Source organism: Aquarana catesbeiana, linkage group LG07 (genome assembly GCF_042186555.1).
Source record: "Aquarana catesbeiana isolate 2022-GZ linkage group LG07, ASM4218655v1, whole genome shotgun sequence".
Taxonomy (NCBI): domain Eukaryota; kingdom Metazoa; phylum Chordata; class Amphibia; order Anura; family Ranidae; genus Aquarana; species Aquarana catesbeiana.
This window is the reverse complement of record NC_133330.1, coordinates 162,150,950-162,164,810: the sequence shown is the minus strand read 5'-3', so window position 1 is coordinate 162,164,810 and position 13,861 is coordinate 162,150,950. Positions and strand designations below refer to the sequence as shown.

The 13,861-nt window shown below is 44.3% G+C and overlaps 1 protein-coding gene across 2 annotated transcripts in view; it reads right to left on the bottom strand.

Moving 5' to 3' along the window:
* The window catches only part of GORAB (golgin, RAB6 interacting), a 48,467-nt gene that overhangs the window by 20,466 nt on the left and 14,140 nt on the right, over positions 1 to 13,861 (bottom strand). For both annotated transcript variants that reach the window (XM_073592823.1, XM_073592822.1), the window contains exon 2: positions 3,807 to 4,137. In XM_073592823.1, coding sequence (XP_073448924.1) covers positions 3,807 to 4,137 — 331 coding nt within the window. The remainder of the gene's footprint in view (positions 1 to 3,806; positions 4,138 to 13,861) is intronic.

The window sequence follows — 13,861 nt, the reverse complement described above, 5'->3', positions numbered from 1 at the left end:
TCATTTTTGCTATCCAAATGCTATGTGTTGGAAATATCTTATAAACGGACAACTTTGTGTAAAAAAAATGCGTTTTCATTTTTTTTCCACATTTTTCAAAAACTTCTGGAAAAAAAATGAACCGTTCAAAAGACTCATTATGCCTCATAGATTATACGTTGGGGTGTTAGCTTTCCAAAATGGGGTTATTTTGTGGGTGTTTCCATTGTCCCGGTGCTCCAGGGCCTTCAAAATTGTAATAGGTGGTTGAGAAATGTGATGTGTAATTTATGCTCCTAGAACACCTGATGGTGCTTCATGCATGTTGGGCCTCTGTATGTGGCCAGGCAGTGAAAAAGTCCCACACATGTGGTATCGTAATACTCAGGAGTATCAGAATGTATTTTGGGGTGTCATTTGTGGTATACACATGCCATATGAGAGAAATAAGCTATTACAATGACAATTTTGTGGGGGGAAAAAAAAAATTTCAATTTTGCAAAGAATTGTGGGAAAAAAATACAACTTCAAATAACTCACCATGCCTCTAACTAAATACATTGAAATGTCTACTTTCCAAAAAGGGGTTATTTGGGGGGCATTTGTACTTTCCTGGCTTGTTAGGGTCTCAGGAAATGAGGCCTCAGTACATCAGATGTGATAATTTTAAATATGTTTTGCACCATAGCTTGTAGACTCTAAAACTTTCACACAGACCAAATAATTTCCACAATTTTTTGGTTATTTTTACCAAAGATATGTAGCAGTATAAATTGTGGCCAAAATTTATGAAGAAAAATTATAAATTTGCAAAATTTTAGCACAGAAATTAGGAAAAATGTGTTTTTTTTCAAAATTTTCGGTCTTTTTTCATTTATAGCGCAAAAAATAAAAAACCCAGAGGTGATCAAATACCACCAAAATAAAGCTCTATTTGTATGAAAAAAAAGGACAAAAAATCATTTGGGTACAGTGTTGCATGACTGAGTATTTGTCATTCAAATTGTGAGAGCACTGAAAGCTGAAAATTGGTCTGGATAGGAGGGGGGTTTAAGTGCCTAGTAAGCAAGTGGTTAATGTTCTGTGGGGTTTTGGGTCAATACAGTTAGAGCCTTCGTAAATGTGTGCAGTAAGATGCAAGGAGTCGTTTGTAGTAGTGTAATGTGAAGCCACCCAGCCCCTGGTGATTCATCAAGTTTAATGGACTGGATTGCTCTTTGAATCTTATCCATTGTAATAGGCAAGTCCAGCTTCGAATGTAGGAAAGGCTCCAATTACGGTAGGTGGAAGGAAATAAGGTATGCCTTCAGTTGCTCAATTAGGGCCTGGCATGACCCTGATGAAGCATATAATTGGAGATTGTATAACAGAATACAAATCCCCAAATGCGTTCGCTATCTCTTTGAGGTGAACTTTCTTGCCCTTGGAGCCAACAATGGGGAATACAAGAGGAAGAGAGTCCCCACCAGAAATAGCCCACATTTATTGCCATGCTTGTAATAGAGGCAGCAGCAGCGTGTAATGGCTGGTAAAGATTTGATTGAAAGCTAATTTACTGCTTAAAAATATTAAACTGAACATTCACCATTTCCCCCAGGTTCAGTTTAATGGCAACATATAATTGTTTTACATACAGATGCATCTCAAAAAATTAGAATATCAAAAAGTTAACCAGTTGAAGACCAGGCATTTTCTGGCACTTTGTTTCCATGTGAAAATCATTTTTTTGCTAGACTTAAAATTAGTTAGAACCCCCTAACATTTTTTTTTTTTTTTTAAAGCAGAGGCCCCAGAGAATAAATTGGTGGGTTTTGCAGTTTTTGTGTCACATGGTATTTGCGCAGTGGTTTTTCAAAACGCAGTATTTGGGGAATTAAAAAAAAAAATACACTTTTTTAAAATTTTAATGCAAAAAAACAATACTTTACCCATTTTTATTTGTAAAATATAAAAGATGATGTGACGCCGAGCAAATAGACACAGGTCATGCTTTAAAATTGCGCTCGCCCACACCATGGTGACAAATGAAGTAAATTTTACTATCCATAGGCAACACTTTAACCACTTAACCCCCGGACCATTTGGCTGGCCAAAGACCGGAGCACTTTTTGCGATTCGGCACTGCGTCGCTTTAACTGACAATTGCGCGGTCGTGCGACGTGGCTCCCAAACAAAACGGACATCCTTTTTCCCCCCACAAATAGAGCTTTCTTTTGGTGGTATTTGATCACATCTGCGGTTTATTTTTTGCGCTACAAACAAAAAATAGCGACAATTTTGAAAAAAAAAAAAAAAAGCAATATTTTTTACTTTTTGCTATAATAAATAACCCCAAAAAATACATAAAAAAAAAAAACTTTTTTTCCCCTCAGTTTAGGCCAATACGTATTCTACATATTTTTGGTAAAAAAAAAAAAATATTCACAATAAGCGTTTGATTGGTTTGCGCAAAAGTTATAGCGTCTACAAAATAGGGCATAGTTTTATGGCATTTTTATTAATAATTTTTTTTTTTACTAGTAATGGCGGCGACTAACAGGGCAACTTTTATCGTGACTGCGACATTATGGTGGACAGATCGGACACTTTTGGCGCTATTTTGGGACCATTCACATTTATACAGCGATTACTGTGTATATGTGACTGGCAGTGAAGGGGTTAACCAGGAGGGGGCGCTGCAGGGGTTAAGTGTGTCCTAGGGATGTGTTCTAACTGTGGGGGGGAGGGGCTACGTGTGACACTACACCGATCACCGCTCCCGATTACAGGGAGTTGTGATCAGTGACAGTGTCACTAGGCAGAACGGGGAAATGCTTTTTTACATTAGCATTGCTCCGTTCTTCAGCTTCGTGAGACGATCGCGGGTATGCCCACGGACATCGAGTATCCCCACGTTCACACTCACGGAGCTCACGGCAGGGTCTCGCAGGTGGCGTGCATGCAACTCCATGGCGGCAAATTCAAAGGGACGTACAGGTATGCCCATTTGCACAGCCATGCCATTCTGCCGACCTATATGTACATGCGGCGGTCGGCAAGCAGTTAAAAGCCTTTAAAAGGGTATCACTTTAGATGTACAGAGGAGGTCTAGTGCTAGAATTACTGCCCACGATCTGACATTTGCAGCGATACCTCACATGGGGGGGTGACTTTACTTTTTTTTTTTTTTAGTACTTTTATTGCTGTCACAAGGGATCTGGGATAGATAGAGATATGATTTTTTTTTAATTATTATTTATATATTTTTTTAATTCTAAAAAATTTTTCAACTGACATCAGAATCATACTTTACATATGAACTAAACAAAGGAAATACATTGTAAAAATTATGTTGCCATAAGGATTTAATCAAACTTCAACGGTAATTGAAAACAACCAAATAATATCATTTGGTAACATGTACATACAATATTTTACCAAAAGTCCATAAAGACATGGATGAGCGAGTTTGGGGTGGAGGAACTTGACCAGCCTGCACAGAGTCCTGACCTCAACCTGAAAGAATACCTTTGGGATGAATTAGAGCGGAGACTGCAAGCCAGACCTTCTCATCCACATCAGTGCCTGACCTCTCCAATATGTTTCTGGAAGAATGGTCAAACATTCCCATAGACACACTCCTAAACCTTGTAGACAGACAGAACAGTTGAAGCTGTTATAGGGTGGGTCAACTCAATTCTGAACCCTACAGACTAAGACGGCATTAAAGTTCATGTGTGTGTAAAGACAGGTGTCCCAATACTTTTGGTAATATAGTGTATGACCTACTAACACATGTGAAGTGTGATTTTTTTTTTTTTTTTTTTTTAAAGAAAAGACTTACTAACAGTTCCATCTCCATTTTAAATAGCTGTTCATCTGGTTCTTTGACATTCTTCTGCTGTGGCTCGGATTTGTTGTCTTTGTCCTTTATTATCGATGCTTCTGGGGGGTTTTGCAATTTGGGTGAGCTGGGCATTGGAGCCACACTTTGAGCCATCTTTGGTTTGGACTCTGCACATGGTGCTTTGCCTGGATCCTTCAGAGCCCTTTTCTGATTTGGTGCCTGAAGACTTTTCTTTCCTGGAGTTGGCTCCTGGGCACTTCTCTTGCTAGGAGGTTGAGGGGGGCTTAAAAATGCTTCAGGGGGACATGCTTGTTTCAGATTGTGTGATGAATCTGTTAACAGAAAGTGAAGTGTTTTGTTAAAGTGGTTGTAAAAGGTTAAGAAATATTTGCATTCTCTGCATTAGGTTTAAAAAAAAAAAATATCTTTGATGTGCAGACTGCCCTCCCTAAATACTTACCTGAGCTCAATCTCAATCCAGCAGCAGTGCTGCTCTCTCTCCTCATAGGCTCAGAGACAGCAGAATGGCTCTTCCTGCTGTCAGGCAAAGCCAATGAGCAGAGCAGGGGGTGGAGCCAAACCGCACCGTGTGTGTTTTTTGGACACACAGTCAGCTCGGGAGCAAGCCAGCACTGGCTATGGTGGCATACTCTGAAGAGGAGCGAAGAGTGCAGATGAGGAAACCCAGAAGAGGAGGATCAGGGCCTCTCTGAAAACTATTGCACAGAGCAAGTAAGTAAGTATAACATTCATTTTATAAAAAAACAAAAATGAAAACAGAACTTTACAGTCACCTTAAAGTGGTTGTAAAGGCAGAAGGTTTTTTATCTTCATGCATTCTATGAACGAAGATAAAAAGCCTTCTGTGTGCAGAAGCCCTCCTAATACCCATTGAGCCCACTATCTATCCAGTGATGTCCGCGAGTGCCTCAACCGTCCAGGACTCACCCTGCTGATTGGCTGAGACAAAGCAGTGGCGCCGTTGGCTCCCGCTGCTGTCACAGTCAGTTAGCCAATCAGGAGAAAGAGGGGGTGGTGCCTAAACAAGGCTCTGTGTCTGAATGGACACAGGGAGCGGTGACTGGGCTCCAGTGCCCCCATAACAAGCTGCTTCCTGTGGGGGCACTCGACAGGAGGGAGGGGCCAGGGGCACCAAAAAGGGATCAGAGAAGAGGAGGATCCAGGCTGCTCTGTGCAAATCCACTGCACAGAGCAGGTAAGAATAACAGGTTTATTATTTTTATATATAAAATTACAATAAATTTTAATTATTTATAAAGTAGTAATCAAATACCTTTGAAATTGCAGTAAACCTCAGTAATGAACACAGAATCAGAATAGTCTGAACACAATTTTTTGATTTGCCTGAATATTTGCACACAAACATCCAAGATCTGAGAAAAAACGTGCAACTCATGATTCCAAGCAATCATGTTTCAGCAATAATATCTGTAGACTGAAGTACCTGCTGATATTGTGCCCCTAAATTCTTAAGCTGGCCAAAATACTAGTAGAATTTGTTACAAACGTTTCTTTTTAAGAGCGTTTCTTCGATTCTATAATAGTTGGTGGGGTCAAATACTGTAGGTATTCGTTTTCTACAATCGTGACAAGAAATTTTTCTTTGCCTTACATCACGGGACACAGAGCACCATAGTAATCACTATGTGGGTATATAGGCACCTTTAGGTGATGGACACTGGTATACCCAATACAGGAAGTTCACTCCCTATATAACCCCTCCTTCTACCAGGAGTACCTCAGTTTTTTTGCCAGTGTCTAAGGTGTTGTCATGAGTGAAGATGTGCTCTGAGGAGCTCCAGGAGGGATCCTCAGACCGGATCCATCCAAAGTGCCACTGAGGCCAAGGTCGATGGTACCCGGGCCTCGTATACGTAGCACAAGGTTTTGCCTGTAACGCCTCTCTTTGCAGGGCTGGACCCCGGGACCCAGGGCTTTGGTCATGCCTACATTACCTAAAGTTTTTCCTGGCGGGGGGGTGCTATTACAGGTCCAAGGGAGTGGAACCCCGATAAAAAGGGACCCGGTCCTTGAAGGTTTGCTAACATAGCCCGCCGTGATGGGTGAAGGTTGGATATGTCTGTTAATTCAGCAGAACCCTGCGGCGGGGATAAGGTAAGGGAAGAAGCCTAGGAACTATAAAAGTCCACCTATGGTTTTCTTCTTTAGGGAAAAATGTTGTCATGCCTTAATTCTCCACTAGAGTATGTGCACATACCTTAAACTATTGTCTTCACTTCAAGCTCAGTGTCAGTCTGTGTGTGGCCGCAGCAGCTTGCACAGGGGGATTCCTTTTGAGGTAAGAGATTTGCAATGTTTTTCTCCCCCCTGAAGGGACTAGGAGGGTTAGGGAATCAGCATTGTTGTACCCCCCTTGGGGTGCGGAGGTCCCGATTTTCGGCTCCACATGTTTTTTTCTTTCCTTGTGTCATTAGGCTTTGCCTCCACCCCCCCCTTGTTGGGTACTGCAGACCCAAAGGCCGCCCGCTCGCGGGAACATTTGAGTTTCAAACGAGGGGGGGGGGTTGTTGGCTTGACGAAAGGGGGCGGGGCCTAGGCGCAGGCTTAAGAAATCAACTGGAGCACTCTCTCCTCGGCTGATAGCGATGAGAAGCAAGCTGGCTACACTCGGGACACAGGAGTGGTGGGCACATAAGGGCTGCAAAGCGATTCCTAATATGGAAAGGACATTTCTCCCAGCGCTAGACTGAACTTGTATAGCGGCATTATCTGTCAGACTATTGTTCAGCGATTAGTGCATTGTATTAGTGCCTCTGCTTTTTGTGCTTGGGACTATGTCTGTCAAAAAGGACACCACAAAAACCTCACAAAAAGGTACCAAAGATTCCACCTCCAGGCGCTGGGAACTCCAGCCGTGCCTCCACACTGTCATCCTTGCCTGAAATACCAGTTGGGGCAAGCCAGGGTGAGACATTGGAACAAATTGGTGGGGCAGGTGCTTCTCACATCTCAGCCCCTGTATACGCGACTGAAGATGCCTTTTCCTCCGCCCTGCAGGGCCTAGAGGGAAGATTAGCGGCTTTAATCGCATCCTCCATCCAAATGGATAGGAAGCGTGTTGGATCCCCCTCCCCCACCTTAGACCCTTTGCAAGGGGAACAATGGGTACAGGATGGGAGGCGTTACCCTCAGTTGATCAGGAGAAAAAACAAACCGGTTACTCCTCTGCGGAGGAAACAACAACAGTAGATGAACCCTTTTCAGCCTCGCAATCTGAGAAATTGCTGGTACAATCTCTTACAGAGATGGTTCGTACCACTTTCATGCTACGCCTAACAGAGTCTGCTGAAAGTTCATTTTTTTCCTTGTGTTCCTTAAAACCGTCACAGCCTTTGCATGCGTTTCCTGTCCATGCATTACTAGAAAAGCTTATTTATGCTGAATGGGATCACCCGAATAAGCATTTTCTCCCTCCAAAGAGATTCTCTGTTCTCTATCCCATGGAGGAGAAATTCAGCAAAAAATGGAATGTACCCCGCAGTTGACGCTGCGACTTCCAGTGTGAATAAAAGTCTAACTTGTCCAGTAGACAATGCACAAATGCTTAAGGATTCAACAGATAAAAGATTGGAATTCCTACTAAAATCCTCTTTTTCTTTGGCAGGTGCCGTTACTCAGCCTGCAGTTGCTGCAATAGGCATCTGTCAATCTCTAAAGGACCAAATTTCGACAGGCCCTTAAAGAGCTTCCTGCACAGCAAGCCCAGGATTTGGCCAAGCTGCCAAGAGCATTATGTTTTGCCATAAGTGCCATTAAAGATTCTATTCACCAGAAATATAAAAGGGAAAAAAGGACAATAGGAGAGGATTACATAAAAAAGGGGCAAAGAAAAACAGTTTCCAGAATAAGTTCAGCAGGTTCTCCCGGGGGGGGGGCATCTGGATCAGTAGCCATTCATCTAGAAGCCCATGCACCCCAAATTTTTTCAAATTTTTTGGGACATTTCCGGCTCATATACGTGAGCTTATAAAGAGGGAGGGTCTTATCAATAAGTGTTTTCCACTGTCCCACTGTTGGGGGATCTGTCTGCTTCCATTTAAATAGAGTGGCTTTCCTTGCGTAGAATAGAGCGTAGAAAACAAATAGCCTCTTATGGGTGTTTGTGGTAAGGGTATCACATATCCCCAGGAGAAGGACTCGGGGATCCAGTGTAAGTGTCAGGTTCCCAATCAAACTGATGTACTGCACCACCTCCCCCCAGAACCGTTGGAGAAGGGGGCATGACCACACCACATGTAAGAAAGTGCCTATATCCGTATTGCATTTTGGGCATCTATCAGAGTGACAGGGATAAATTTTAGCAAGCCGTTAGGGTGTATAGTATGCCTGGTGAAGGAACTTTAACTGGATGTACCTATCCCTGGCGGATATCATCAAAGGAATATATTGTTGGACTCCCTCTCCCTCTTCCCAGTCGTCATCTGTCAGGGAGGGCACCTCCAGCTTCCATTTGTTAAATAGCCCGGCCCCTTGGTTATCAGTTCCCAGGGACACCCGGAGATACAATGAGGAAAGGATACGGTCTACATGTTTGGAAATAAGGAAGCGCTCCACCATATGTGATTGTAGTTGAATTTCTGAAGGGAATTGAGCCTGAATTGCGTGTCTCAGCTGCAAATAGCGGAAAAACATTTTGGTAGGGAGTTGAAAGGTATTACGCAATTCGTCAAATGTAAGGATTTTACCCTCTGGCATGATGTGCTGTAAGATTTTAATTTCATATTTAGCCCAGACTGCTGGGTCTGGGATCAATAACAGATGTGATAGTTTAGGGCTACCCCAGAGTGGTGTATAGGGTGAATAAGTTTGTGGTGGGTTAAGCTTAGCTGTCAACTTTTCCCATATCTTGACGGTTGTGCGCATGGGGATAGTCATATTATCTTGTGCTTTTGGACCCCTGAATACGACCCCAATATGGCTGCTTCTAAATTAACCGCTGAGTTATGTCGTGACTGGACAAACCACCAACGTACCGTCACCAGCACCGTTGCCCAATAATACTTCCTGAAGCACGGCAATGCCAGCCCGCCCGCAGATAGGGGAAGTTGCAGACTGGTTTTAGCAACCCTGGGGATCTGTCCCGCCCAAATGAAGTTATTACTCACCCGATCTAATTGCTTAAAAAATGGTTCAGGGATAGGTACTGGAGTGTTTCTAAATACATACAAAAATTTGGGGAGGAATATCATTTTGAGGAGGTTTGTCCTACCCACCGGTGTCAGGGGAAGTGACTTCCATGTTAAGCAGCGTCTTATTAGTTGCTGTAGAATGGGGTATACATTATCTGTCAAGTAACAAGAGAGATCTTTTTGTATGTCAATGCCCAGATACCTAAATTTAGTGACCGTTTGCAGGGGTATATGGTGGGGAGGGAGTAGGGGCGGGTGGGAGATCGGGAAAAGTATGGATTTGTTCCAGTTTATGCGTATACCTGAAAAGGAGCCAAATAAGTCTATGATCCTCAAGGTCTCCTCGAGGGAGTGGGAAGCATCTGGGAGATAGAGAAGAGCGTCATCCGCGTATAGGGAGATCTGTTCCCGTAGAGGGCCCACCTCCATACCCCCTGCAGCCGCGGAGGACCTAATAAGGATAGCAAGAGGTTCAACAGCTAGGGCGAACAAACCTGGGGATAAAGGACATCCCTGTCTAGTACCCCTGTGTAATCTGAAGGGGGGCGAAAGGGACCCATTGGTTCTGACTCTGGCAGTGGGGTTGGCATACATCCGTTTTATCCAAGAAATAAACTTAGGCCCAATATTAAATTTTTCCAAGACATGCCAAAGATATTCCCATTCGACCGAGTCGAACGCTTTTTCGGCGTCTAGGGAGGCCACCACTCCGGGGGTACCCCTGGCAAGCGCATGGGTTATATTTGTATACAATCGTCGCAAATTGATGTCTGTTCCCTTACCTGGCATGAAACCCGTCTGGTCTCCATGGACCAGAGAAAGGATAACAGTGTTAAGCCAATTCGCTAGAATTTTTGTGATGATCTTAGCGTCGACGTTTAATAGCGAAATAGGCCGGTATGACTCACATAGCTCGGGGTCCTTACGGGGTTTAGGTATTACAACAATCACCGCCTCTGACATTGATGGGGGAAGGCTTTGACCCTCCAGCATAGACAGTAGAAGTTCATGAAACTGAGGGGCCAAAGACTCACTATTAGTTTTATAAAACTCGGGCGGTAAACCGTCTGGGCCTGGGGACTTTGCAGATTGCAGTGAAAAGATTGCCGTCTGCACTTCTTTAAGGGTAATGGGTGCATCTAATTTGGTTTTATTTTCCTCCGAGAGGACTGGGAACTCTATTTGGCTTAGGAAGTGTTGCAAGGTATCTAGGGTGTAGTCAGTTTTTGATGTGTATAAGAGTTCATAAAATTGTGCAAATCTGGCATTGATCATAGCAGGGTCCGCTAAAAGGTTCCCCATGTCATCTTTAATGTTGGCAATGTGTGCTATGGTGGAGCGCTCTTTGGCCAGCCATGCCAGCAGCCTCCCTGATCTCTCACCTTGTTCGAATATCCTCTGCGACTGAGAGCAGTAGCTTGCGGGTCGCAGTTGCTCGCAACAACGCTATCTCACGGTGAAGAGCTTGAAGTGTGGTGTAAGTTCCCGCATCTTTGGTGGTCACATAGCTGGATTCTAAACTCTGGGCCCGTCCCTCAGCCTCCTCCAATGCCAGCCTATTAAGTTTCCTAACTTTATTTATAACCATGCGGTACTGACCTCGTGTATATGCCTTAAAGGCATCCCACACCATTGCTGGGGAGGCCGTTGCTTTATTTTGTAACCAATATGTATTCATCTCTCCTTCTACCTCAGGGGCGACATGCTCATCCGTTATCCAGAAACCCGAGACTCGCCATAAGCCGGAGCCCGTTGGCGAGTCCGTGTTTAGTTGTAAAAGGAGGGGGGCGTGGTCAGAAATGCCACATGGCAGAATCTTAACCTCCTGGACACGGGAGAGAATGGGGCCACCGGCATAGAACAAATCAATTCTTGAAAAGGAGGCATACGTGGCAGAATGACAAGTATATTGCCTATCCCTGGGGTGACGCCATCTCCACACATCACTAAGGCCATATTCCTCCGCCCATCTCTTCAGTGGGGAGTCAGAGGCCCCATCATCACCAAGCCTATCCATACTGGGGTCCGGTGGCATATTAAAGTCTCCAGCCAAAAGAATGGCTGCAGCTGGGTATTGAGCCAGTATAGGGGTCTTATTCAAACCTCTTTATGGTACCAAAACCAAATGGAGATGTCAGACCCATTCTAGATCTAAAAAAATCTAAATCAGTTCCTTTCGCATGGAGTCAATCAGGTCAGTGGTTTCTATCCTACAAGGAGGAGAATTTCTGGCATCTATCGACATCAGGGATGCATATCCCTATATTTCCCGCTCACCAAAGGTTTCCTGCGGTTCGAGGTAGAAGAGCAGCATTTACAGTTTGTAGCCTTGCCCTTCAGGCTAGCTACAGCACCCCGGGTGTTTACAAAAGTCCTGGCCCCACCTCTAGCCAGGTTAAGGGCACAGGGTATAACAGTCTTGGCGTACCTAGACGATCTATTGCTAATAGACCAGTCGGTGGCTCGTTTGGAGCAAAGCGTACGCATTACAACTAGTTACCTGGAAAGTAGGTTGGATTTTCAACCTAGAGAAGTCTTCCTTAAAACCGCTAAAAAGGCTGGAGTACTTGGGTCTGATCATAGACACAGCCCAGAAAACTGTGTTTGCCTCAGGCAAAGATCAATTCCATAAGAGTGCAGGTGCAGATGGAGAGGTCAAAAGGAGATCCCTCCATTCGCCTTTGCATGAGGTTGTTAGGAAAGATGGTGGCTTCATTCGAAGCAGTTCCCTATGCCCAGTTCCATTCGAGACTGTTGCAAAACAGTATTGCGTCTGCATGGAACAAAACGATTCATGCTTTAGACTTGCCAATGCGGCTGTCCCCAAGGGTGTCCCAAAGCCTCAGTTGGTGGTTACTAACCCAGAATCTGCTGAAAGGGAAATCATTCAGACCGGTTATCTGGAAGGTAGTAAATGACAGACGCCAGCCTTTCAGGCTGGGGAGCAGTGCTAGAAAAGACAACTGTCCAGGGACAGTAGTCAAGAACCGAAAGAGCCTTGCCCATCAGATTACGGGATTGTCCTGTCAGGATCCAATCCGACAATGCCACAGCTGTGGCCTATATCAATGACCAAGGGGGCACCAAGAGTCTCGCAGCACATAGAAAGGTGAACCATATTCTAACTTGGGCAGAAAGGAATGTTCTGTGACTATCGGAAGTCTTCAGTCCGTGAGTAGAGAATTGGCAGGCGGAATACTTGAATCGCCAGCAGTTATTCCCAGGGGAATGGTCCCTTCACCCCAACATTTTTCGGGCTGTTTGCCAAAGATGGGGGACTCCGGACGTAGATCTTCTAGCGTCCAGATTCAATATGAAGTTGGTCAACTTTGTGTCCAGAACAAGGGATCCACTCGCATACGGAACAGATGTGTTGGTGACCCCGTGGGATCAGTTCTCACTGATTTATGCATTCCCCCCTATTCAGTTGCTGCCACAACTTCTTTGCAGGATTAAGCTGGAAAGAAGGCAGTAATTCTGGTAGCCCCAGCATGGCCCAGAAGGTCCTGGTATGCAAAAATCGTAAAGATGGCGGTGGAGGATCCATGGGCTTATGTTTCCTGGTGTGAGTCCAAGGGTTGGCACCCTCGGAGGTATATCATAGGCAGAAATCTTGCCTTTCTACAATTAGGGGTAGAGATGAAGTTGGCCTTGAGTACTATTAGGGCCAAATCTCAGCTTTATTGGTCTTATTTCAAAGACAGCTTGCGTCACATTCTTTAGTCCAGAGTTTTATGCAAGGGGTGATGCGACTTAATCCACCAGTTAGTTCACCTTTGAACCCTTGGGACTTGAACTTAGTTTTGTCAGTGTTACAAAAACAGCCATTTGAACCGATACAACATATTACCTTAGTCTTTCTGACAAGGAAGTTCGAGTTTTTGGTTGCTATATCCTCAGCAAGGAGGGTTTTGGAATTAACTGCTCTTTCTTGTAAAGAGCCATACTTGATTATTCACGAGGACAGAGTGGTGTTGCGCCATCGTCCAGGTTTTCTGCCAAAAGTGGTCTCAGGTTTTCACCTGAACCAAGATATTGTCCTGCCATAGTTTTTTACAAAACCATGTTCCAGGGAAGAGAAGTCACTACATTGTCTTGATGTGGTGAGAGCAGTCAAGGTCTATTTAAAGACGACTGCTCAGATCCGGAAGACTGATGTCTTGTTTGTACTGCCAGAGGGTCCTATGAAAAGGACAGGCAGCGTCGAAATCTACTGTCACTAAGTGGATTCAGCAAGTTATAATTCAGACTTATGATTTAAGATGTAAGATTCCACCTTTTCAAGTCAAAGCACACTCTACCAGGGTGGTTAGTGCTTCTTGGGCAGTGAGTCACCAGGCCTCCATGGCTCTGATCTGTAAGGCCACAACTTGGTCTTCAGTACATACATTCACCAAGTTTTATCAGGTGGATGTAAGAAGGCATAAGGATATCGCCTTTGGGCGCAGTGTGCTGCAGGCAGCAGTATAGGTGCTCAAGTTTGGGGGTGCCCTACGGTTGTGTCTCCCTCCCCTCAAATAGCATTGCTATGGGATGCCCCACATAGTAATTACTATGGTGCTGTGTCCCATGATGTACAATAAAGAAAATAGGATTTTTATAACAGCTTACCTGTAAAATCCTTTTCTTGGAGTACATCACGGGACACAGAGGTCCCGTCCCTCTTTCTGGGGTTTAGATATATTGCTTTGCTACAAAAACTGATGTACTTCGGGTAGGAGGAGGGGGTTATTTAGGGAGTGAACTTCCTGTATTGGGTATACCAGTGTCCATCACCTGAAGGTGCCTATATACCCACATAGTGATTACTATGGTGCTCTGTGTCCCGTGATGTACTCCAAGAAAAAGATTTTACGGGTAAGCTGTTATAAAAATCCTATTTTTA